This window comes from Pteropus medius, unplaced genomic scaffold (genome assembly GCF_902729225.1).
Source record: "Pteropus medius unplaced genomic scaffold, Ma_sr-lr_union100, whole genome shotgun sequence".
Classification (NCBI taxonomy): Eukaryota; Metazoa; Chordata; class Mammalia; order Chiroptera; family Pteropodidae; genus Pteropus; species Pteropus medius.
Window position 1 is genome coordinate 1207789 of NW_024348242.1, and position 24902 is coordinate 1232690.

At 52.3% G+C, this 24902-nt stretch overlaps 1 protein-coding gene across 4 annotated transcripts; it reads right to left on the reverse strand.

Annotated features, from left to right (window-relative positions):
• Nucleotides 1–208: 208 nt before the first annotated feature.
• On the reverse strand, nucleotides 209–24500 carry PIWIL1 (piwi like RNA-mediated gene silencing 1). Of its 4 annotated transcripts, none has more exons than XM_039879224.1 (21): nucleotides 24219–24500; nucleotides 21974–22050; nucleotides 21514–21625; nucleotides 18743–18868; nucleotides 18063–18277; nucleotides 17623–17744; nucleotides 16573–16653; nucleotides 15743–15940; nucleotides 15219–15330; nucleotides 11611–11737; nucleotides 11259–11376; nucleotides 10649–10763; nucleotides 9395–9582; nucleotides 8960–9032; nucleotides 7305–7505; nucleotides 7088–7191; nucleotides 6259–6329; nucleotides 5956–6109; nucleotides 3363–3488; nucleotides 1210–1357; nucleotides 209–1060 (listed from the first exon to the last, which is right to left on the reverse strand). In XM_039879224.1, exons 2-21 carry the CDS (start codon nucleotides 22046–22048, stop codon nucleotides 944–946), a joined length of 2583 nt encoding a protein of 860 aa, XP_039735158.1. In that variant the 5' UTR covers nucleotides 22049–22050; nucleotides 24219–24500; the 3' UTR covers nucleotides 209–943. The 4 variants fall into 4 exon arrangements, with proteins under 4 accessions (XP_039735158.1, XP_039735157.1, XP_039735161.1 ...); XM_039879223.1 differs by having other exon boundaries at nucleotides 21974–22054; XM_039879227.1 differs by lacking the exons at nucleotides 21514–21625; nucleotides 21974–22050 and having other exon boundaries at nucleotides 24219–24498.
• Nucleotides 24501–24902: the final 402 nt, after the last annotated feature.

The window sequence follows — 24902 nt, forward strand, 5'->3', positions numbered from 1 at the left end:
CGGTGGGCAGCCATCCTCCCGCTGTAAAGGCTGCAGGAGAGGCGTTTCCGCACATGATTTTACTCTGACACAAATTCAGAAGTGACGCTAATTAACTTTTAGAAACGGGACATCCTCTGGACTGAATGTGCTCTCCGGCAATTTAAAAACTACATTAAGTGGAAAAAGAATGCACGTGCTTCAAGTAGAAACAAAAGCTACGATGTGATTCAAATAAGGTGACAGTCACTTCAAGTTTATTTTATAGCAAATAGAATGATGTTCCAGTTGCAAAGCAAAATAAATAATAATGTTAATATAGACTATGGGCCTCTTGTTAAAGAGCCTTAAAATGTTTCTTTAGACTGAAATTTAAAACTTTTCAGCTCCCTTCTTTTTAACCCCTGTACCACCTGGCCCCCAAATGAAAAGCAAGCCCACTTCCCCGCAATGTCACGTCGTCCCCCCATCTCGTGCAGGTGGTTATAATGGCAGCTGTTACCTCTAAAACACGCGGCACGAGACGCCCAGCTAAAACCCTGCGTTCCCGCTGCAGTGAGCCTCCCACTTCATGCCTTTTCTCCTTCAAATTCAAAATAAACATTTCAAAAACAAGGTCAACATAGGTTTACAAGTAGGACTTTCACACTCTCGAAAATACTTTCAAGTAAATCCCCACTTTCCAAATCGTGTAAGAGTCTGTTTATAATACAAAGTACTTTATCTACATTTGTCATAGGAAACAAAAAATCCTCACAAAATGTTTATGAGAAGGAAACAAGATAAAATATAAAACCTTAATTTTCACCTATAAAGGAAGTCAGTTAAGAGCGATGTCAGAATTCTGAGCCTAGACCTCCTAATTCGCGAGTTCCACCTAGAAAGATGACGGTGAAGCAGAAGCCGGAAGCCCCGAAGCCTCGACCCCACGCAGAGCAGCTGCACCTCTGGCGTCCTCTGCAGGTTAGAGGTAGTAAAGGCGGTTGGACAGTGACAGGTTGGGTTCTCTGTGGATGCTCTGGCCGACGAGGAAGGCCAGCTTGTGGGCATACTGGCAAGGGGCAGGAACGCGGATGACACCCTTTAGTGGGAGAAAAAAGGCTCCGTTACGCTAAGTCTGCTTTCTCTAAATCGTAAATCTCAGCACTGACCATCAGAGCCTTTGGAAACAGCGGCTGCATTTTGAGAAGCGTCTCGGTGTGAGGGAGCGCCGACACGGGGGACACTTACTGGCCAGTTGTAATAGACGTGGCACAGCTTGTAGGTGAGCCTCTGTATGTGGTCTGGCTTCAGGCCGCTGTTGTCGTAGATGACGTTGTAGTGCGTGGGGGAGACGCTGCCGCTTCTCACCGCCTGGCTCACAATAAAAAAATCATACCTGGAATCACAGAACAGAGACAAGAACACGCCCCATGGACGTAAGGCTTCTCTCTGAAAGCTGCAATTACGATGATTCAAGTTTCTTGCCCTAAAACGATCTTATGCTCTAATGTAACCCAATCTCTTCAAGACAGAGTGGCTTCCCTGAAGCCCCACGCTCGGCACCGACCCCCTGGCCGCGCGTGTGTGGGGGTCTTGGGAGCCACTGCTGCTGACGGTGAAGCTGTCACGGGTGCCTCTGGCCGCGCGTCGCAGCGGCGTGCACCGACGACCCTCTCTTGGCGGCCACGTCTGACCCAGGCGGCTCCACAGCGGGATGCTCTGGAGGGCTGCACCATGGCAACCGGGACGGGCCCAGCTCCCGGCACTGTCACCCCCAAATATGCCTTTACCACAGAACCCGTCCCCCTTGCTGTTCTCACTGCTGTCCCACAGAGAGAGACGTAGCTGGCACTAGTCAGCAAGGGTCTACAGCAAACCCGTACGAGGAATGGAGAGCATGACAGCGTGCACAGAGAAACAGCAGAGGAACCTAAGGGCCAAACAGAAGCACAAAAAAATAACGTGACGTCTGCTGCTTCCACTATCTCGGTACCAAGAAAACGCCAATCCAGAGATACTGGAACCTGACGTGATAAAGACACGAGGATGTTACCTCTGCAATTTATCACGTCCACAAAACCAGAGAAATTATATGGTGAGAACCGATCTACAACAGATCATAGGTTTTTATAAGAAGGAGAGTTTTGGAAATGTTACATGACTTGCCCAAAAGAACAGAGAAATCACGACAGAGCTCGATCAAACGCTTAGTCCCTCTCTTCAGCACACCATCATTTACAGAGCTGGCAACTGAGAACAGTTCTGGGAGTCTCGGAGGCAGATGTCCCCAGGCGTCCAAACAGCACCAGTGGCTGTTACGTTTTCGATAGCGTCTAATAAAAAGTAGTGAAAGTTTCCATACTTCATTCAACTCAGAGTTTGCCCCATCTATTCACACCGATCAGGGTGACACATGAGCTTCGGGTGTCAGGGCAGCAGTGACAGACAGGGTCGTGGATCTCCTGAATGCCCAGAGACCCCTGCAATCAATGACTCTACGCAACCGTCGTAGCCGCCGGGTGTCCCCTGGCTGACTCCCCCACTAGGTCAGAGCCCCTCTGAAGCCCCGCCACAGCCAGCATCTGCCCGGGAAAGAGACAGACGAGCAAGACAAGGCATCTCCCCACCGTCACACACGGCCATGAGGGGAACTGAAGTCGGTGTTGTCACCTTTTGTCTGCAGAGCCCCCTCCCCAGAGTCCCCTCGGGAAGGGTGTTCGCCACAGACACCCAGCACCAGGAACAACCCTATCTCTTGAATAAAGCTGCCTTTCGAAAAAGGCCCCAAAACATTCACGTATAAAACAGAAACTGTCCTAGCTGCTCACTGTCCCCAGGAAGCAGGGACGGGGACGGACCAGTGGGTTATCACTGTGCCCTTGCAGCTGAGCCCGTGTGCTGAGCCCCTTTCCATGCACCTGGCGGTCAGTGTGCCCGAATGCCCAGGATGCTTCTCTCACGTCCTGAGGGCACACTGTGTCTCTAGGTCGCAGACAAAGCTCTGTTTACTCAGAAGCCACTTTTCTCATCTGCAACTGAGTTTCAGATGAAACGTTCTGACCCTGGGATAACTAAGTGCATTACGGATCTGACAATCCCCATTAGGAAACGAGAACCTGTGGATAAGGTTCCGTCTGTCAACCCAGCCCAGGCCGTCCGCAGCCACAGCTCCTGACCCCCGTCTGTCTGTCGGGTTAACGATACAGATGGCAGGAAACACTGCGCACAGGCACGAGGCTGACAAACCGCAGCTGTCGTCAGATCAGACTGACTGAAAACTTCGGTTTCTATAAGAAACACAGCCTAAGATCTAAAAAGTGAACGCGTTGGAGCTGACACACAATACCGGCCACGCTCTGAAACACAAAACAGAACCGCCCGACCCAACCACGCAGACTCACCATTCCGGGCGGGTCACCTCCACGTCGATCACTGTTCCCGGAAGCGGATTCTGAAGTCTCCCTCCAGACTGAGCAAAAAATCTGGCGTTCACACGTTTCTTCACCACGATCACTGTTAGTCTGGGGCTTAAAGGCAGCGAGGAATGCTACACTGAGTCGTGTTTTCACTGTGACAAACCGTCGCTCACATACTCCATCCCCCCCCAACACACTTGGGGCACATTATCTAACCAACTGCGAAGGAAGGTCCGCGACTGGTGAGGACCCAGAGTAAGGACCAGCAGTAAACTGTGGGCAGAAAAACACCGTCTGGGGAGAGGGGTGTGGGAACACAAGGCGCTCGGCAGGGCAGCTGCATGGTGGGCCTGGTGGGCATGGGGTGCCAGTGCCGCCCCCCATGCTCTCTCCCACTGGACACTGGCTCCTCCCGAGCCTGAGCACTGGGAAGCGAGCACTTCCCGTGGGGTGTGGACGGGCAGCGTGCGACCTGGGAGGTAGTCATAGCACCCTGTCTGGGCAGGTGGGGACAGACTCAGCAGCGCTCCTTCATGGTGGTCCCCGAGTAGGGTGGGGGTGGGAGGTGAGCCTCCTTAAAGTGGAAACTTCCAAAAATGCCACTATCTGCCCACGGATGTCTGCTGCTTGGCAACAGTGGCCCTGGATAGGACATAGCCTGTCTCAGGAACCAAAAGACAAAGTGGGTTTTAGTCTCGTGACATCACAAAAAACGACTTAGCAAACGTGGTGACAGAAGAAGTCACGCGCACGCCGGAGTGGCTTTTGATTTGTTCTCATAGCGAACATCCCGACCAGCTAACCCGGGACGCGACCTTATAAAACGCTGACTCCAACGTTTCCAGTAAGAATGGACGCTGTGGTCCTCGGGCGCACACGCACTGACGCCCCGACTTCGCGTCTCTCCAGAGCGAGGTCTCGCGCCCGGACGTCACATTACTGTACGACGACCCCGAGCTCTTTTCTGGAGGTACCCCCGCCACTGCCTGCGTGCTCACGGGGGCTGAGAGGGACACGGTCTCGCTGACCCCTCTCAGCAGCCTGCTCAGCACCCAGACGGGGGCCAGGCTGGCGGGGGACCCAACTCCGACTTCAATGCCCACTGCTCACAACCATGGCTCTCTGCAGCCCAAACCTCAGCACAGCTCCCGACACGGAGGCGGCGGCACGGTCACTGTCGGCCCAGGCCCCTCGCGCCTCACCAGACGGCATCGTGGGGAACCTGCCGGGATCCTCCCTGGGGAGCAGATCCTGTCTGTGTGGTCCTCCCGGGCCAAACCCCCAGGGCTGCCCGGTGACGGCGTGCACTCCCAGCCTCGGGCTGCGGCTCAGCAAAGAGCACGAACACGTGCCGTGGCCTCTGCTGTCGCTTCTGGAAATGTCTCTTTCTCTAGTTAGAGAAAAGGCACTACGACTAGGAAGTGCCAGGTACTACCAGGCAGATACTGACGGCCGGGGAAGAGGTGGCATGCCAGCCCTTCCTGTCCTCCGCCCGCCTCCCCGTGGACGGGAAGTCGGATCAGAGAGAATACGAAGAAGGCCTAGAGAACTTCGAAAACCAAAAGACGGTAAAATCAACCCATTATTTTAGCGAGAAAACACAAGCATTAAGAGTTTCAGGAAGTGAGAACCAATATCAACCTTCAGTTCCACAATGTTAAAAACTGCTTATTACATTTCAATCTGAATCATGACGACTTCGAGGCGATGCCCCTGACCTGCTGAGAACTGACAGCGTAATCTTGCCACTTAGAAGAGGTCCCTTACAATGTGGCCAAAGGAGACCGGAAGAACCTGCACTCCTGCTAGAAATGGGGGACCCCTTCTTAGTGCCCAGCCCAGAGCCCGGCAGGCCACACGGAGCCGGGACGCTCACCCCTCGTTTCTGCAAGGGGACAAGGGCCGCTGGGGAGGCCTAGCACGAGAGCCAGAGCGGAACGTGCAGGATCACGCCTCCCGAGTCTCTGAGGGCCCTCGAAGTCGGACCTGCAGATGCTCCCCGTACCCGAGTCTGCGCTCTCAGCCATCTGCACAATCACACGTCACTCACTACAACAGCCAGCTTGAAATGGGGGCAACTTGCTGCCCAGTGGCAGAGACGGTGACGTCTGCAGGAGAGCAGAGGAGGCAGAGGAGAGGGTGGCATCAGACACGCCAGCGCCCGCCCGCCCGTGCGTGCCGTGCGTCTCTGAGGAGGGGGGAAACCGGCTCCTCCTGGGAGACCAGGCCACTGACTGCCTCCATCACAAAGCACCAGCCCAGTCGCTGGCAGAGCTCAGCGAGCACTCACTCTCCGCGGGGGTGGAGAGAGCAAGGGCAGCCCCCCGGGATCTTGGTGGCGATCACCAACCCGTGTGTTCCGGTGCACAGGGCGCTCAGAGCCCTGCGCGGCAAGGCTGGTGGGCAGACGACTGCCAGGGGACGTTGACCTCTGCAGCCCCGCCCCAGGACAGCCTCCACGGGAACCCTCCGTGGCCGAGCTGACCGCCGCTGGCACGCCACCTTCTCACTCACCTGTTCGCCCTCGACACAGGTCCAAAACTAAACAGGTGTCATTTATAAGGAAAGCCGGGCTTACTTGTAGCCTCTGCCCACGGACTTGAGGCAGTCCAGGAACTGCGGCACCTCGTAGTTGACCAGCGTCTTCAGCTGGCCGTCACCCACGCCGTCCCGGTACACGATGACGCGGCTGGGCATGTACTCGTTGCAGCTGTTCCAGGCCCGCAGGGCGGCTGCAACGAAGCCGCACGCGGTTGCGCAAACCCGCACGCGGCAAACAGGGCGCCTACCAGATTCTGGGCATGTTTCTCAATAACCCGGCTTCGGGATAATTCCGTGAGGCCCCCACTTCCGAGACCAGAAGGCATGGCGGGAGACTGACCTTGCAGGCACACCTTGAGCCCGTCCACCAGCTCCTGTCCTCTGTCTTGAAACACACAGCGAGAGAACCAGCTATTCGGAGAGAAGCACGGCGAAGGTGAGAAGCTGGCGGAACAGCCCGCCCTTTAACTCCTCCTAGCAATGCATGACCTTTAACCTCCTCAAAGACATCTGCTAACACCTCGAAATACTTCATGCAGCCTTTAATAGAATTGGCAAGACACAGCGAGCTCCTGATACACCCACACACTCAGTTTGCTTGCATTACGCATCAGTGCTACAGCGTCACTCTCCCGAAAGGCGAAAACCCTGGAAGTGCGCCCCCTAGTGACGCTGACACGCCACGCACCTTCCCTTTTTGTTCTTCCTTATTTTTGGCAATTCTTAGTCCTAATAAAAGCACCGAAAAATAATTCCGCCACGGTGAGTACAAATGACTGGGTAAACTCAAGTGGGTTTTCGAAAACAAAGTCACTGTGAAAACTTGAAATTACATTTTGGTGACCAGCAAAATTTATTAACCAAAGGAGCCCTCAGAGATGGTTGCATTTAATGAGATGCACCCTCCCCACAAACACGAATAATAGTAAAATAGCCTGAAGACAGTTTGACTACTATGGATTAAGAGACAGTGAAGAAAGGTAAAAATGGTTGAACAGCTAGTAATTACTCGTCTTTCCTACCTTCTTAGCTGGATCTATTGTCAGAGAAATCAGCAGGTTAAAGAATTAACAAAGTGCCGGTCTCTCGCAGGCCCCTAGACACCAGCGCTGGCCTGCCGGCCTCTGCTGCCTCCTGACAGCCAGCCGCAGCCACCCAGGCACACTCACCGGGTCATCCCCTCATTGATGCTCGCAACAAATCCTGCAATTGACCTCCGTCCAGCTGTGGTGTCGTGGTAGCAATCGATGCCCACTATCATCGCTAGCTTCAGCTTTAATAGAAATATCGCAAATTTAGATACGACAGCGGGCCAGCGACGCTAAAAGCGTAAACGCACCTTTCTTAAATGAGTAAAACTTTAGCCACTAATGAAATGGAACTCACAGGCATATCGACCCTCCAAAGTTCCCCTCCCATCTTGCAGTTCATCTGCAGGGCAATTTTGGTAGCGATGGCCATGACGGTCTGCTGCTTGCCTAGCGTCCGGGCCACCACACACTGACTTGGAGTGGGGCAGTCTGTGCATAAGTATTTTTTAATAGCATCGTATTTGTCTTTCCGGTTACTTGACAATAGACAAACAACCTAAAAAGAAACAAAACACCCTTATTACAAGGAATTAGGAAACTGACAAGCTTCAGCTCCAAGCAGATTCCAGGAACCCAGACCAGCCTGTGAGACATAAATGCCAACACAGCCACGTGTTTTACTCTTCGCCTCTGCCACTTGGCTAGTAGGACGTTAACGCTCAGACACTGTTCCTTACGTTCAACTAAGGGACGGATGCTAATAAAGGAAAGAGACCGTGTTCAGCCAACAGCTTAGACCTGAACGCCACTAAAACCTAGAACTTAGGCTCTATCACTAGCTGGGGACAATCTGAGGTAGAAGAGAGCAAAGCCAAGCGGTAACTTATAAGCAGACAAGAGATTTTCTAAAATGCTGTTTCCGTTTACTCACGACCCACCTAGGCTCATGGTTTTTAAACTCTGAAAGCTTGGCTTGAGAATCTGACGAAACTGAAATTCCCGAGGAAGTCCACAGGCCACCTGGGAAAGGACACGGAGTGCCTGATCTAAGCGGAGCCTTGCTGGACCCGGCGGTGACAGTCAGCGGGCGCGGACTCCGGTTATAAGCTCAGCAAGCTCTGGGGTGCTCACGGCAGCCTGGTGACCACAGCAGCCAGCACTGTATGTCCTCAAAAGTTGCTAACGAGCAGATCTCAGACTTCACCACACACACAGAAGGCTGTGACAGCGAGGTGCGGGCGGCAGACCTATCCTGTCGCGGTGACCATGTCACAATGTGCGTGTGCAGCACTCCGCCACACGGCATGCTTTAACCTCACACGCAGTGTCCCCTCTATCTAAGTGAAGCTGGCAGACAGACAAACGGACGGGGCCTGCCCAAACGCCGGGCCCCTCGTTCGGGTCGCGGAGTCGCGCCCAGCTCTTCAACCCCCTGCTGAGTTCTCCAGTGGCCATCCCCAGACCCTGCCTTCCTTTCCAAGAGCCCCACAAAGTCACTCCCACACTGGTGTCTGCGCCACTCCGCCCCGGCGCGCAGGGGTAGGTGGAGGGCCGAGCCCACAGGTGACACGGGCGCTTCGCCTCGTAGGTCTGCAGCTATGTGGGAGCTCGTCTGCCACGAGTTGTCCTGGCCGCCTCATGAATTACGCTTCCGTGTGTGCGGGCCGACAGCATCGATGTTTACCTGTGTGCCTGTTTCCCTTGATTTTCTAGAAAAATTAAAGCCACTGAGTCTGAATCGCTTTAAGGCAGCACTATTTTCCAAGGCTTCCTTGATCTGTGCAGCGCACGATGTCAAGCCCCAGCACACACTGCCACTGCCACTGCCACAGCCACAGACACAGCCAGCAGCAGCCCCGCTGCCTTATCAAGGAAACCAATCCATCCTGTGCCCAGTCTGGAAACTGGATTATAATATTTGGAAATGAACTCGAGTTCTAAGATTTCCAAAGGCCCCTTTGTAAACAAGTCACTCCAGGACAGCTGCCTCCGGACCGATGGGCTACTTACTATCTGAGTGTCCGATGTGACCTTCTGCTGCAAGACGCGTAAATAGGCTTCAGTTCTATCATCCACTTCAATCCTAGAAGGGAAATACGTAATCCAGCTCTCAGAGAAAGTAACGAAAAACAAACGCACCATGCATTAAAAAGTTCCCGCAGCTTACAGTGCATGAAACACTTCTGTGTAAGGTGTGAAATAAAACGCCAAGGGTAGCCATTAAGGCAAAAGTTGTGTCTAACACACTGGCCGGCAGCGCTGAGAACAGCCCTGCGAGCCCCCACCCCCCGAGACGATGATGCGCTTCCGGGCCGCGTCCTGTGGAGCGGCGGGCGTGTCTTTAGGGTGCTCGAGTTAGTGTTTTAATACTTCATCACTTTGCAGTTCCCACACCCTCCAAGTGACTAATTAATTTTCAGAGTATAAATGACTTAATAGACTTACATTATTGCCTTTTTCATTTGTATGCCCATGGCTGGTGTAACTTTAAATAGGTTTTGTATCAATGAATTGGCTGCTTCGTAATTTCTTCGAGTATAGATCAACAGCCAGTTATCTAGCGGCTTAACACTAATTAACGGTGCACCTCTCGTTTCTTTTGACCAATCTGCAAATTGTGGATTGTAATCAAACTAGAAGAGAGTTCAGAGACACTGTAAATTCCACGTGCGTTCTCAGTGACAAAGCCAAAAAGTCGTCAGTAACCCTATCGCGGCATGTTCAGAACCTCCGAGTGCCCGACACGTGGACGGCAGTGATGGACAAAGTGCCCGCGAGGGGGAATACAGTGTACCCACAGGAGGATGGCGATCTTACTTAGACTATGTCCATTCACGCTGACAGCGGCCACTCGAGCGCTCGTGGGCACTAGGCACTGCCGTCCTACGTGCTTCGGCTGTGTTCTCCTCCATCTTTCCTAAAACCCCGAGGACAGGTCTCACCTCCCTCGTGATAATGACAAACAAGTACAACTTTGAAAGTGAAGCGGTGTGACTAAGGTGTCTGGTACCGAAAGCAAGCTGTGAAAGCTCTGGCAGCAAGGCAGAAGCTCACGCAAGCTCAAGGCTCCGTGACCTGGTGCGCCTGACCTAGAGGGACGCCCAGAGCTTTTCCCATGTCCTTCCTACCCACCTCCCCAGCAGCCCTCGGACAGGGGTGTGTATTTTCGTTATTTCTAATGAGATACTAGGCAATTGTAGTCGAAACGGTCCTTGACTCGATTAGGTCGGTATTCAGGGAGCACTCAGGAGGCAGAAGGGCACAGCTTCTATCAAAGTGTTTAGAGGGCCCGCTTTCCTTTTCTGGAGATAAAATGGAAAAGGCATCACAATCTTTAATCTGCATCCCTACCGACACACGGTCCTAGCGAAAATGAAGCCAAGTCCATATGCAGTTCTCCATGGAAAGATCACTTTAGTAGCAAACTATTGGCCCAATTAGACACTGAGAATTCTCCTAGACCTCAAGTAATTCATGCTATTAACACTTAAGCCACCTTTCCATGAACTGTCATGTTATTCTGAGGCCCAAGCTACTGGCCCCAGGCTCCCCGGAGCTGCCCACTCCCTCTTGCCCGCACCAGTGGACAGGGGATGGAGGTCAGGAGCCATGGGCGGGCGCCTGACCCGGGACCCCTGCTCGCTTGACTGGGAGTCTGACCCCATCTGATTTGAGCCACGACTTTAAAAACCGCCTTACTGTTTTTCCACCTTGGTGAATCTTTTCTGCTTGCAAAATTCTTCCTGAGAAGGATAGTAAGTTGGAGTCGAAGCTCAAACCCCAGTCTCGAAGCTCCCTCTGAACGTTATCGTCTCTGCGAATTTAACACATTCACATGCCGCTGAGCGTCAGGACTCGGCAGACGGACACAATGCAAACAGCCCTGCTGTGCGCAAGTGCAGGGGCATCTGGCGCCCCAGGACCTGCCCTGGCGAGTGCGCTGTGGGCAGAGGACCCGCCTGCTTCTCCCCTCACCCGGGCTTCCCCTTGTCACTTTCACTGAAAACCCTGGTGCCCAAACTCCCTCTTCCTCACAGTAAACCCCGGGTGTCATCACCAAGAGAAAATAGGTTTGTTCAGACGCGTTTCGCTGTTTTATTACCTCTTCCCAAGAGAACGCTTAGAGGCCGTGGGCGACAGTTTGACTTTACTACCTCCTGACACATGGGAGCTTCACTTAGCAACCTGAACAGCAGCCCCGCCCCAAACAGCAGTGCCACCGTCATGCCCACCAGGAGCGTCACGGCCCCGACCCACACCAAAAAATAAACACTTGAAACCACACCGCAGTGCAAGGTGGACGACTTACTTGTGAATATAATCGATGAGCCTCCCCACCTCACGCTGCCGCTGCTCTGGGGTCAGCCTCGTATGAACAGCTAAGTCTTTCATCACGTTAAAATCGTTACGCATTTTATCAGTCAGACCTTCAAAAGAAACATTTAAAGGCGTATTTTAAAGAAACAAGAATTCACCTTCACGGTGTCAACATTGTGTAAAATGTTTCCCGATGAAACATGGGTGTGGATGCGAACCGCTGGGTTGACACTGGGTTGCAGGACGGCGATGAGTAAAGGACGTCAAGGAGACAAAGCAGCTGTGAGGGTTTCGGGGAGTGGGAGGGGTGCGGGTGAACAAGCACGGGGACGCACGGCTTGTACCTGTGAGGTAGCAGAGCTCGGGGATGAGCATGGCGGGTCCTGGCAGCGTGCCGCCAGGGCCCCTCCTCCTCTTGGGCTGGCTGACCAGAACCGGCTGTTTCAAGTCAGTGATTTCCTGGTTGTATTGCTGTTCAAGAGAAGAAAGGTGTTGGTGCTCGGTTAGTGCCTTTAGTGACATGTCAGCGAACAAAAGGGGCCGAAGACCTGGCTTAAGCATCGATGCCAATAGCCAGGCTGGTATCGGTTTCCCGGTCGAGTTCTGAAAATGCAAGTTTTGCATTTTCAGTCCTAGGAAAACAGTCCTGAGTCATCCGCCTGGCTGAGCACCTTTTCCCTAGGAGCTCGGAGGGTCAAGGATAGCAAGGTCAGCAAGGCTCTAGGTCTTGCCTTCGGGTCACAGTTCTATCAGCTTCATTTCTGGATTCCTTGGTTCCGAAGCAGAGGCCTGCGGCACTGCGATCTCCAGCACGGCCCCTCCGGCCCCCCGTGCTCTGGTGCGGCCGCACTCATGGCAGGTGTCTTGCGGTCCCAATGCATGCTGGGAGGGCAGCGGTTCGCATCCACACCCATGTTTCATCGGGCAACATTTTACACAATGTTGACACTGTGAAGGTGAATGTCGACTTCACAGGCCACACCTCTCCATCCACAGGCCCCAGCCAGCGCTCACTGCTAAGGTAAGTGCATACGAGGTATGAACGCACAGCACCGGCCGTCCGCAACTTCACATGCACACGAGCCGGTCCGCGGGCCTCCAGCCCAGCTCTGCAAGCCCAGGACCGTCCCAGCATCCCCGGGCTCCTGGCCCTGCGTCTCAGACCCCTTTCCTCTCACAGCTCCTGTACCCCTCAGCAGGTTTTAACATTCTGGGTAACTCAGCTGTTTGTGGAAAAGAAACCACATGTCCACTAAGCACACACGAGGGCAGGGCCGGTGACACAGGGATCCGCCTCGCCCGCAGACCAGAGGCCGTGGCCCACGCCTATGCCCAGTGACAAGGTCCTGGCCACTGCGTTTTATGAACTGACAGACGAGTTCTAGCCTGTTCTTGACTTTGTTCAATATTGAACTCTTTACCAACCATCCAGGAAAGAAGTTAATATGCTCATCTCACAGAAGAAAACGTCACAGATCGCTTGTGTTTGACTTATTTTCTTGAACAGGGTCTAACGGTCACCCTCTGATTAAGGTGTCCTTTACTTGGGCATATACACTCCCTCATCCCCTAAAGGGCCTTACATGCAGAGCTCCTGACCACAGGACTTTGGGGTCCCTCTTCCCAAATTCTGAGGGCCCAGGCGAGCCTGTCAATTCTAACATCTCCCCCACGTCTGCAAACCAGGGGTCTCCTGTCCGCTTAACGTCCCTATGAAAGCTTTTCTTGTTAAAACCGACCATAACCTTCCCCTCAAAGCCCCTTTCCACTCCACTAAGGGGCTCCCAGCCACGGCCTTTGATGCGTAACAGCCAAGCCCCACTTCCTGCTGCATTTACCAGGAAGCTGTCAGAATGCCCCGACCCCACCCCACTCCTTTGATGGAAGACCCCTGACTCGCCCCGGCTGCGAGTCTTCCCCTAGGAAATAATCTGAGCCAAGACCTAAGAGCAGAGTCTGGCACACGAGCACTTCGGCGGAGGCGGCCGGGGAGACGCCGGACGAGACTGGCAAGCCAGCTGGCTACACCACACACGGTCTCACTGAATGAGGACCCATCCACGTGCTTACGTGGGACACCAGAGCAATGGGGAGCCACGTGATTACTTTAGGCAGAAGGAGGAACATCCAATTGTGTGAGTCTGAAAATGGGTAAGCAGGAGAAATGGAGCCTGAGGACCCAGCTGCGGGAGGGGGAAGTGGGGGCCGTCAGTCAGCTACATCAGGAGACGCACCGGCGTTTCAAGTGGCCAGGTGGGGTGCCAGGGTGTGACAAGCGGCAACACGAGGTGAGGGAGAGGGACGGGGAGGCCTGGGCTTGGAATGACCTATTATTCACCTGTTCGTTCGCTCAGTCACCAAGCGCCCACCTAAGGTACAGGGGCACATAAAGGACACAACCCCCAACTCTGTGCATGTCACACCTGGTACTGATCGGGAGCACTGCAGAGTGGCCAGGCTAGGGACCATGACATGTCCCGCGTTGGTCACATGTAGGGCAGCCGTGACACTCCAACACTTAGAGAAAGCAGGCGGCCGAGCTTAGCGCGTCTCGGCCAAAGCTGTAACCTGGGGCTGGGGACCACGGTTTACCTGGAGTCCGGCATAGATGAGACCAGACACCCCTAGTGGGCGCTGCGCGGGCAGTAAGCAGGGCTGGGCAGGACCAGGAAGCGTGTCAGCATTTAAAAGGCCGCTCGTGGAAGCAGAGGCAGGCGTGTAGGCCTTAACACCAGTCAGAGGAAGAGAGAGCTTCCCCGACCTTGCTTCAAGTCCAAATCAAACTTTCCACTGACGTCTTTGTGTTGATACACACCAGCTCTTCACACCCAAGTGATAACTAAGCAACAGTAAAATGCCAAAACGCATTGTCACAGTACCCCGACACCCAAGAGCAGCTGAGTCTAATGTGGCCGAAGTCCCGGGGAGCTGACGGGCTGAGAGCAGCAGCAGGGAGAGCGAGCTGCGATGCCCCTCGGCCTGTTTTCATTTTGCCCAGAACAAGATCGCTCCTAAGGCAACTTCTCGGAGAATTGCCTCTTATCCCTAGAGGCATCTGATTTTTTCATTCATAGCAGAGCACCTGTAGATCAGGCCGCAGCATAGCCTAGATGCTTTACGGATCACCAGTCAGATGTATACTTTTGAGACAAAACATAAAATGTCACAGCTCATTTATCTGGCTGTTTAGAAAAATGAGATAATCTACTAAAAGTTAGAAAAAAGGAGATAAAATTTAGCACTTCAAAGATGAATTTTTAAAGATTTTAATCGATGCATTTTCTAAAAGTAATTCTCCTGCACCTTTGACAGAGCATATCGAATGGGATTTGACCTTCTAAGAGTCCAGGGGCCAGATCTGCCTACCTCCGAAAACTCAAACAATATTATTAAGTTTGCATTCCCACAAACATTTTATTTTCTCCTAGTCGGTAATTGTTTTTTCTTTCTACTATTTGCCTTTGGTGTTCCCCTCCCCAATTTAGTGATTACTGGGCTAAAAGCTAGAGTCATCTTTATAAGACTAGTGTTACAAGATCACCCTATAAGCTGACGCAGCGCATACGAAGCAGCCCGTCTGAATCGTCCACAGGTATGGCAGAAGCAGGACTTACCCCACGTGCCAACACAGCGTAAGGGACAGTATGGCTAGCTGCTACGCCTTGTCGTGTTTACCACCTATTATCCTCCTACTGGCCTTCTACGTGTTCAAGTTCAAATGTAACCTTTCGTGCTACCGCAAAGAAGGAATCAGGACAGGGCACTTCTCACCCGATAATGAGCTAAAACAAACTGTGCTGTGATTGCCTTAACAAACACATTCGCATACAACTTCAAAAGTGATCTGTTTCAAACGTGTAAGTGTTAGAAAATTCCACTAAAGATATTTCAGATTTCTCTGAGGCTCTAAACACCACCAGCCAGGAGGACAAGATCAGCATTAACTCCGTACCTTCCTGTAGTACTCCAGGAAGCTGACCTCAGAGCCGTCCGCTTTCTTAAAGGTGCTCTTTGGGTTCTGGTCCCAGTCGATGTCGTCTACTCTGTATGTTTTATTGTTATACCTGCGGGATGATCACATTTACTAGCATTTAAGATTTATACAGATGTTAAAAAGAAAGACTAGACAGCATGTACTCTCTAAAAACACAATTCTGAGTCACTTAGTGGTACACAATGCTATGGAAAGAAAGGGAAAACAATTTCTTAAGAGGCTATGCTAGATGGATGCGGAAGTGACCGAACTACTATCAGCAAATAAAACAAAAGGATAAAAGTCATTAGATATTTGTCCTTTTCAGATGAGTATGTTCCCCAAAAAACTCTCTTCTTGAGAAAGGTTACAAATATCCTTCCTGTTTTCAGCTATTCTCACCTCTCAGTTTCAACCCAACTTCCTAATGTGACACGACTGGAAAGCCACACCGCCCCCTAAGCCTGCCAACGGTAACTCTGCAATGCGAAAGGCAGTCTTACTTGGTCAGTACAATTAAACCTATTAATTCTTTAGAAACTTGTTCTTGAAATTTATGTTCTTCAGTCTGATGGTACAAGTTGAACATGAAATCTAAAACAGTCTCACTTCGAAGGACTTTGTGGCTGACGTCGGTACACAGCATGATGTTATTCTCGTACTGAAGGATGGAGGTGGTGAAGCCAGGCCAAATCACCAACCTGTCGAACAGAACGGGGCCGTGAGGCGACCTCGAGGCGTACGTGGACATATCTGGCATGTACCAAGTTGTGTTTTCACCTTTATCAATTGGGTCCAAAGTACAAAATTCTGACTGAATAAATTTACTTATTTCTAGGTTTCACACGGTTCCAGATAAAAACCTATCCAAGATTTTCAATAACAAATATCCTTTTATAAGTTCAATTTTAAATTAAAATTCTAACTTCATTCCTGTACTCTGTATCCTGGAGTACGACTTGAAAAAGCTGCCAGTCTAACCAAAATCACCCCAAATTATTATAATAAACTTAAACCACTTGGGCTGCACTATACTCACTATACTATAGCAACTTCTAAAGCAATCGTCATTAGCTGAAGAGTTTTATTACCTCAGAGCAAATACAGACTTAGTGTTAGGCAACTCTTGATGCTTCCGTAGTGATGAATAAATACCCTGTGACTTTTAAGAACCCAAGTACTGTGACATCTCCTACTGGTCAAGCCGAGTTACAAGTTCACTGGTGTGATGGAGACCACTAACAGCCACAGCACTAACCTGATCATTTCAAATTCGAGTGTCACTCTCAAAGCTGGTGATAAACCAAAGGAACAAACTCCCCTTCGTACAAACCTGTGATTTGGAATGTCGATCGGGTCACTTGGATTATAATAATTCCGTCCAATCTGTTGCAAATTCATGATCTTCAAGAGCCTAGAGATTGAAAGGCAGAGTGAAGTGACTACTGGTGGCCATCCCTCCTGCCACGATTGTAATGGTGTGCTGTTTGGCACAGGGGCTGGCAAACCGTGATCCAGCTGGACCAGACCCGGCCGCCTGCTGTTTTTTGTGTGGCCGAGGGGCTAAGAATGGCTTCTTACATTTTTCAAAGGTTAGAAAACTTCAAAAGATTAACGATGCATGAACTACATGAGATTCCGATGCCAGTGCCTTCAGTGGAGTTTAAGGGAACAAAGCCGTGGTCTCTCCTTCACATGCGCTCTGCGGCTAGGACAGAGATCATGCGGCCTGCAGGCCTGAAATGTTTACTGCCTGACCCCAGCAGAAAGAGTCTGCTATCCTCTCATTTAGAAAGTAAGTCTGCAGTGGCATTAACCGAAAACAAGCACCCACCAACGTGAACGTCCTCACATCAGCAACCAATATCTTATGACCAACTCAAAGATGTAGATTCCAGTATCATGTCTCATTATTCTCAGGCAAACGTCAGCCTCTCCCAGACTGCTTCTCATCCAGGGGGGAAAGTGTTGCAGCACACGGGACCTGATTTTAGATTTGGGAAACAGCATCCACATGGGAAGCTAATTACGGAGCACGCAGTTTGTCCTTAACGATGCAACGAGTAAATCCACACAGACCGAATCGCGCCCTGCTCCCAGACGCCCGCTGCGGGGAGAAGGAACACAAAGTCAGGGAGAAGCTTCTGAGAGCGGGAGGGCTCGTAACGCAAGCTCGAGGAGCAGCTGAGAAGTCAAATGTCGACACGGGCGGGGAAGTCACTGGCGTCAAGGTTTGCTTGGACGCGGAGTGTTCCATGGCACGCAGCGCTCCACGATGACCCTGAGGCCCCACTGTGACATCGACCACACAGGCATCACCGTGCAGTTATTGCACCTTCTCTGGACGTTCACAGTTTTAATACGTTAACGGACGCTAACGCACCTCCGGAAAATGATGTTGTAGAACTGCAGGCACGTCGGCGACGTGGGCGGCAGCTCATTGGTCAGGGTGATCGTGATCCGCACGTGCTCCCCATTCCGCGTCTGGCTGAAGACCTCTGTGACCTGGCGCCAGAGAGGGGGCCGGACGTGAATTGTTAGAAGACAACTGGGCCCGAGCACACGACGCCTGTTTCACAAAGCAACAGTGAAGAGCACAGGAAAGTTGTAAAATGAAAAAAAGAACGCGAGGGGAAGAGCGGTTAGGGGCCGGCACTGCGCCCGGCCGTTGTCATTGTTACTCGGTGGAGTCGGGATGGTTCAGTGACAAAGCGTCTCCAGACACGCCCCTGGGGTTGCTGAAGCAGCTCCCCCGGGGTGTGGCTGTTTTGCTGGGAAGTGGGAACCCCCTCCCCGACTCCCTGCCCTGACGTCTGAAATAACCTTATGCTGTAGTCTTTTAGGTAAAAATAATATTGTTCCGTCGAAAGCGTGACACCGTCCGATCAAGTCTTCGTGCTGGAAGAGGAGGGCCGAGCGGAGTCTGCGGGCCTCCATCAGGGGGCTGTAGTCGATGTGGTACTGGTACAGGGCCCACTGTGGCCGGGAGGTCAGGCGGAAGTGGTTGGTGCTCAGCCTTACTATAATCCCCGAAGAACCTGTGGAGGGGGTCCCCAGGCAGTCAGCACATCGCCGAGTCTGTCCTCCCCAAAACCTTCCCTGCACGTGGGCAGGCAGAGTCCCGTGACCAGGAGGGCAGCTGACAACACGGAGTTCTCAGATGCTGACGGTGGGGACTGCCGTCCTATGTAAGTAAACCCTCAAGAGCGTACTTAAAAATAGCGTCTCCTCGGACTAAGTAATTTACAGCTGAACCAACCAAATCTCTCTACGGCACAAGTTTTAAGAGAAAGAAGGGATCAGTGTAACTTTTATAATGAAACAACATTTTGGCGCAGCTGAAGACACGTACAGCCTACACATCAGAGCCGAAGGGAGAGAACGGAAAAGCTGTGCGGGCCCCCGGGTGCCACGCGCAGGCCTGCGAGGCAGCGCGCCTCCCTCACTGTCCGGAGCGCTGGGCGGGCAGCCCCGTGGAAGTGCATGCTCCATGGCTCACACACCTGTTTTGGATTCTTTGACATGGTCAAGGTTCTGTCTTGTGTTCACACCGAGATCGTGAAAGTCTCTCCGACGACCCCCTCTCTCTGCTAAGGATAACTCCTGAAATCCAGCAGAAATCTGGAGTTCTTAAAAAAAAAAAAAAAGGAAATTATACACCTTCTACAATTATACATGAAATAAAGAACAAAGAGCTCAGTTCTCCTGTGAGTGCAAACCCCAGAGCTAGCTCAGAACTGCAGCTTCCAGACTTCGCCAGAGCAGCCTCAATGGAATGCCCGTCTGCCTGACACACCGTGGAAGCACCCTGAGCCAGTCAGAGCCCGCCCGCCTGCCAATCAGGAAGATGCCAGGTTTCAGAACGGACAAGCTGGAAGCCTTGCTGATTGCTTCCCCCATGCAGCTGCCAGTGATTCACTGAAACACCCCAGCTCTGCCACCGTCCAGTCTAAGAGTCCTCCCTGTGTCCACACCCCCTTCACAGGGTGAAGGCCTCATTAAAAACAAAGCTGTCAAACGTGTCATTTGTTTCTAAAACATAGAAATTTCAACATTTACTATGACAAGCACTTCTCAGATGTAATCCTCACAAAAGCTGTGTAAAGTGTAACACGGGGCCTCATACATGCTGCCCCCGAGTGTGATTTAATCCTCACAGTCAATGACCCTTATCTGTAAAGGCAGATACCACCTTTTCACAGACGGAGTTTCACAGAATTCACAAGTAACTTAGAAGAGGTTAGTGAAATACTACACAAAGTGTTATAATTTCAAAAACAAAAATAAAAACCATAAGTCAGTGAAGATCAACACAGTACTTAAGAAACCAGATCTAAGCACTTCCCACGTGACTGTTTACATTTGAGACTAGTTGAATAGGGAAATGGTTTAAAACAGCTTCAGCATACCGTTGTATGCCAATTCAATAAAATTTTGCTATTTTGAACACAGCTAAGTCAAATATTTTAAGTTCAAAAGAACTGAGGCATCAAGATTAGAAAAATTGGGTAAAATCCTTTAAATGTAAAGAGATTAACACCCATAAATGAATTCTCATCAGGCACTTAAAAAATAAAACACCTAGTGCCAGAAAAGTTACGTATGTAATTGGACAAATAATGAGACCCTTTGTCTTCTAATTGATTCTCCAAATGAAGTGCTATCAACTCACGTATTTTTCCTCAAAATTTTTATACAGAAAATACACACACATGAACGTATTAAAAACAAAGATAATGCTGGTGTACAACTTGGTTTCCACGGTCTGGCTCAGCTGGGTGTCAACACTCATGTAGCTGGCCACACAGCACTCTTGTTTAGGTCAGTGGTGTTCACCTGCCTCTCCATAGGCAGGCGCTTCCAGGTGTTTGGTGCCAAGTGTGTGGTTACCACCCTTACACTATCCTGCACTTATCCAGGATCTGTCAGCTACATTCCCGGATGTGGGGCTGCTGGTAAAGGGGGCCACATTACATCGGCTGCACGCTACCAAGTGCCATCCAGAAGCTGGCGCAATGATGCCGTCCCACAAGGAGCACAAGTGCCAGTTTTACAATTGCCAGCACTGGCAAAAAATAAAACAATGGAAAACAAAGAGGTAAAAAATGCTCCAGTTTCCTTTAAAAGTCCTGAAGCCTGAGGCCCAGCGTTGCCATCGGCCTCTGCGTTTTCAGGGCACCGGCCCTTCACCTCCGTCGCTCCCTCTCCCACCAGCTCAAGATCATGGACTCACAGCAAATGTGCCTTTGGACAATTTCCTGGTTTCTTTTGTCCTGCTCGTCACATAAGGGAAATGGTTTATTGCAACAACTGGAGACTATGGGGAAGGGAACCAGCCTATGTGTGCACACAGCTTCCTTGTGAATCCACCAGCTTAAGTGGGTCGGGGAATGCGGGACAGAGGTGACGCTGTCAGAGAGACAGCTCTCCTGCCACTCAGCACATTCCCGGGTGTCTTCCGACTTGGAAAGTATTTGCCACAGTTCAATTTAAACCACTTCAAGATTTTAGGTTCACACGTTTTTCCTTTACGTTTATGGATTTCACTGCTTCCGGCTAAATATTTAGGGTTCACGGACATTTCATGCAAGAAATGAGGTAGAGAAGCAGCTTTGTTTCCTCGTTGTCCATTTGCCTCAACACCACCTTCCTGAACGCCCGCTTCCCACACCCCCTCGGAGACTAAAGCCAATGTTATCGTGTTGGTCCCCCCGTGTGCACATGGGTCTGTTTACTCCTACACAAAAAACGTACTGAATAGCCGTGGGAGAATCTTATATCATGCACCCGAATAATTCATTTTTGCAGCAGCGCAGCGAAAAGCATAATGTCCGGAATCGGAACTAGCGCTCTGAATGGCGGCTGTCAGTTTTCGCATCTGCGAATCAGGGTGAACCAATACAGCACGTGTGAAAATGTATTTTATGCACCAAAGTTATGAATGTTAAACTTGATCCAGCATTGGCAATCATAAAGATGTCAAGAGCATGTTCTAAAATGGCATATTAATGTGTTGTAAAAAGCTCACGGCCAGTTTAGAATTTAACTGCCTCGTGATGGCTTGGACTGGACGTACTCTTGTCCATCTGTAGGGGGTAGAGAAGCCTGGTGGCCCTCCCCACAGCAGCAGGCTACACAGTTTGAGAGGGACCCTGTATCCTTCAAAGGACTACTAGGACCTTTTTATTTCGAGTTTGTACACTGGTTACCATTTCACGTCTCACACGACACCTCACACACACGTGCGAAGGCTCTTTACTCTCCCTCCCTTCACCTTGTGATTTGGCTGTTGCTCCTACTGGTCCCCTCTGCCGACCACGGCCAACCAATTCCCCCTCTGCTGGCGGCTGCTGAGGTCTAGGCTGAGGATAGCCAGGTGGCTGACTCTGCAGTTATATGCAAATAAAGAAGAGCATTCTTTTTATGTCAAGAGATTACAGATCTGAAATAACTAGTCTTAAACAAGTCTAAGGCATTCAATCCAAACTGATCTAAAGCAGAAATCAAATATTTTATTTGGAAGATTTCTTCAGGAAGGGTCACCAGTGAAAGTTAAGAACCGGCTTCTCACGCCCTTGGGAAAGGGGGCATGCTCCTTCTGGTGATTTCCGGCCTCCTTTGTAGGGCACGGTTTTAAACTCGTTGTTGACAGGCCAGCCGAAGCTGCTCAAGGTTTAACAACAGGTTCTGTCTCCTAGGGCCCTCCCGCAGCGGGAAGGCGACCAGCCACTCACCACAGTGCCCACGTGCGGTGCAGTCTCCTGGCCCCGAGCCCGCCCTCTCGCTCTGGCTCTGGCTCGCCCCGTCATTTCTTTCTTGCAAGGAAATAAGTGTGAAGACAAAGCTCAATGTACACAGTCACATTTGGCCATTTCTACAAGGTTACCGTTAAGCTGATTCAGTTAAGACTGTACAATGAGCCCCTGGGTAATTACATATTTCCTAACTTCTCTTAGCAGTTTCTTAAGGCAGGAATGTTCCCACCTTCAACAAACTTAAGCGCTAGCTGTGGACAGGGCACCGCACTAGGTGGCAGGGCTAAAGCGGAAGACTTATTTTAAAACAGTATTTTCAACTGATTAGAAACAGAAAAATTACTAAGACTTCAAATGTTGGTAGCTGGTTCTCTCTCTCACGTAATCTACCATGGAACAGGGCCCTGGGCGCATGCTTCACGCCAGGCCCGTGATGTCATCCTGACACACAGGTACTGCCTCCTCCCGGATCTTCCCACAATTCCACGTGTAGCTTAAAGTTAACGTCCCCAAACTAATATCTTTCTATCACATCATTTATGTCTCATAATCTCATTCTTGGTATGTGGCATCACTACCCATTTTGTCTCTAAAGAAAAATGACTCAGTCACTTCTCTCTATGCCTTTACTGCTCTGACCTCGTTTGACTTGACTACTCCCCCTGCGGCTGCACCACGTTAACAAGCACCTGCTGTGAGTCAGGCCTTGTGAGGCACCAGCTGTTACTGTGGACACAAGTCCGCGCCCCTAGAGCAGCATCGGGTTACTAAAGGTAGAGACCTCCGGGCTAGACCACCCAAATCCCACTCCTTCACGTGACCTGGGACTCGTGTCTTCGTAGAATGGAGTTATAATAACCTACTGCACGGGTTAGAAAACACATAAAGTGCTTGCAAAGTAGCCAGCGCACAGAACACACTCGGCAAATACCAGCCCTAGTGGAAAAGGCAGATCAAATTCTAACCATAAATTTTCAAAAGTTCAATGAAGGAAACAAGCAGAATGTTCTCACAAAACGGAAGGCGGGCATTTGCACACGGAAGAGGTGTGCCTCTGACGTTCCAGCTGACGGAGGGTGCTAGGAAGGTAAGTGGTGGCCGTGACAAGTGCCGAGTGCCTGGCTTTCCTGCAGAACTGAAAGCTGCCCAGTGTGACTGCAGTGCAGTGGCAGAGACGGCGGGGCAGGTACAGAGCAGACTGCACAGGGCCTCCATGCCGCGAGACCGCGGGGGTTCCGAACAGGGGCAGGAAGGACAGCGCCCCGAAGACCACTCTACTCCAAGTCAGGGTGTTCCCTTCCCCCAAGCGTTAACAGCTGCTGAAGTTCTTCGTTCCGCAACCGGCTTCCCAGAAAAAGCAAATCCAATGAGTGACATTCTCCGACTTTAAAGACCTCTCTGACTTCCTGTCGTGTTCTACAGGATGACGAGCGAACGCTAACTGCGAAGACACTTTACAACCCGATTCTAACTCGGCAGCCGCCGAAGGTAACACAATACAACCTGTCGCGACGCCAGCGCTTCATCGATGTCAACGCCGCCTTAAGCTATGTTTACACGACGTGTGTCGCGACCAGGGCCACACGTACAGGACAGACCGCGCACGCCGGCGCACATGCTCGGTCCGGCCGTGAACCCGGTCACATCTGGACACTGCCACCACCGCGACTCGCTTCGGACGGCCGCGCGACCGGAGGGGCCCGGCGGCCCCGCTGGGTGGCCCTGCTGCGCCTGTGACGGCAGCGGCCGCCCCGGCGCGACAACCGCCCCCCGCCACCCCGGCTAATCACGTTTGGTCCTCCACACCTAGCCCAGTGCTCGGCAGCCTGGCAATGCTTGTCACTTTTCTAAAAACCCAGTGACAAGTGGACCGCCACCTCCGAGAGTGCGGTCCTTGACTGGAAGTCGCTGGAAATGCAACTTGGACGGGGGCCCCGACGGCCAGTGCCGCCCCCACCCCGCCCCGCGCCAGAGGCTCCAGGTGAGGCCGAGGACCCCCGGGCACACTGCCCACGTCGCCAAACGCAGGCCGGGCGAGACCACCCGCGTCCTGGCCGGCCCAGGTGGCCGCCAGACGCCAGCGGTCACCTGAAATGGGCCCTCGCGTCTCTGCCCCGGGCCTCCCCGGCCGGCCCGGGGCCGAGGCCACCGCGGCGGCCGGCCGCCCTCGGGCTGGGTGCCCGCGCAGTGGTGGCCCCCGCCCACCCCAGCGCCGCGGCCTCACCAGGCCCGCAAGCTGGTGCCCGGGGAAGCGGACGCGACAGACAGCACGGGACCGCGGCGGCGCCCTCGCAGCGGCCTCAGCCTCGCCGTCGCCCGCGCACTAACAGTCCCCGCCGCGGCGCCGACCGTTGCCACGCAGGATCCCTCCGCGCCGGGACTCGGCGCTCCGGACGCCGGCGCCAACGGACCCTGCCCTTTCGGTCCCGTAGGGCCACGCCGCTCGCTGGCTCCCCGTCGTCAGCCGTGGACGCCCACTCGTGGGCGACTGCGGGGCGCGGGTGCCGGCGGAAGTGGGCGCGGTCCTCTTTTTCTGGGCGGATGGACACGTACGTCAAGCACCGGCCGCGCTACACAAGGCAGCGAGCTAACGGCGGGCGGCGGCGCGCGCTGCGCCCTGATTGGCTGCTGCGCGCTTGGCGGTTTTCGGCGGGGCGGGGATGGAGGCGGGGGCCCGCCCAGGATAAGCCCCGCCCCCGCACTCTCCGGGCCTCGCCCCTTTCTCTCCAGGCCCCGCCCAGGATAGGCCCCGCCCTGACTCTAGGTCACCAGGGAACTTAACGCACGTGAGCTAGCTAAGATTCCGGGGGCGGGGCAACTTGTTTCACTTCTGGCTGGAGGAACACGGCCACGCACGTGACACACTTTCGATAAAGTTTAAAATTATGACCTAGTGTGCTTTGACTAT

Coding starts and splice junctions, on each gene's coding strand:
- PIWIL1 (XM_039879224.1), bottom strand. CDS start 22,048: ATGACGGGGCGAGCCAGAGCCAGAGCGAGAGGGCGGGCTCGGGGCCAG. Junction 9,033..9,394: donor CAAATGAAAAAGGCAATAAT/GTAAGTCTATTA, acceptor TTTCCCTTCTAG/GATTGAAGTGGATGATAGAA. Junction 7,192..7,304: donor TTTGGAGGGTCGATATGCCT/GTGAGTTCCATT, acceptor TTTCTATTAAAG/CTGAAGCTAGCGATGATAGT.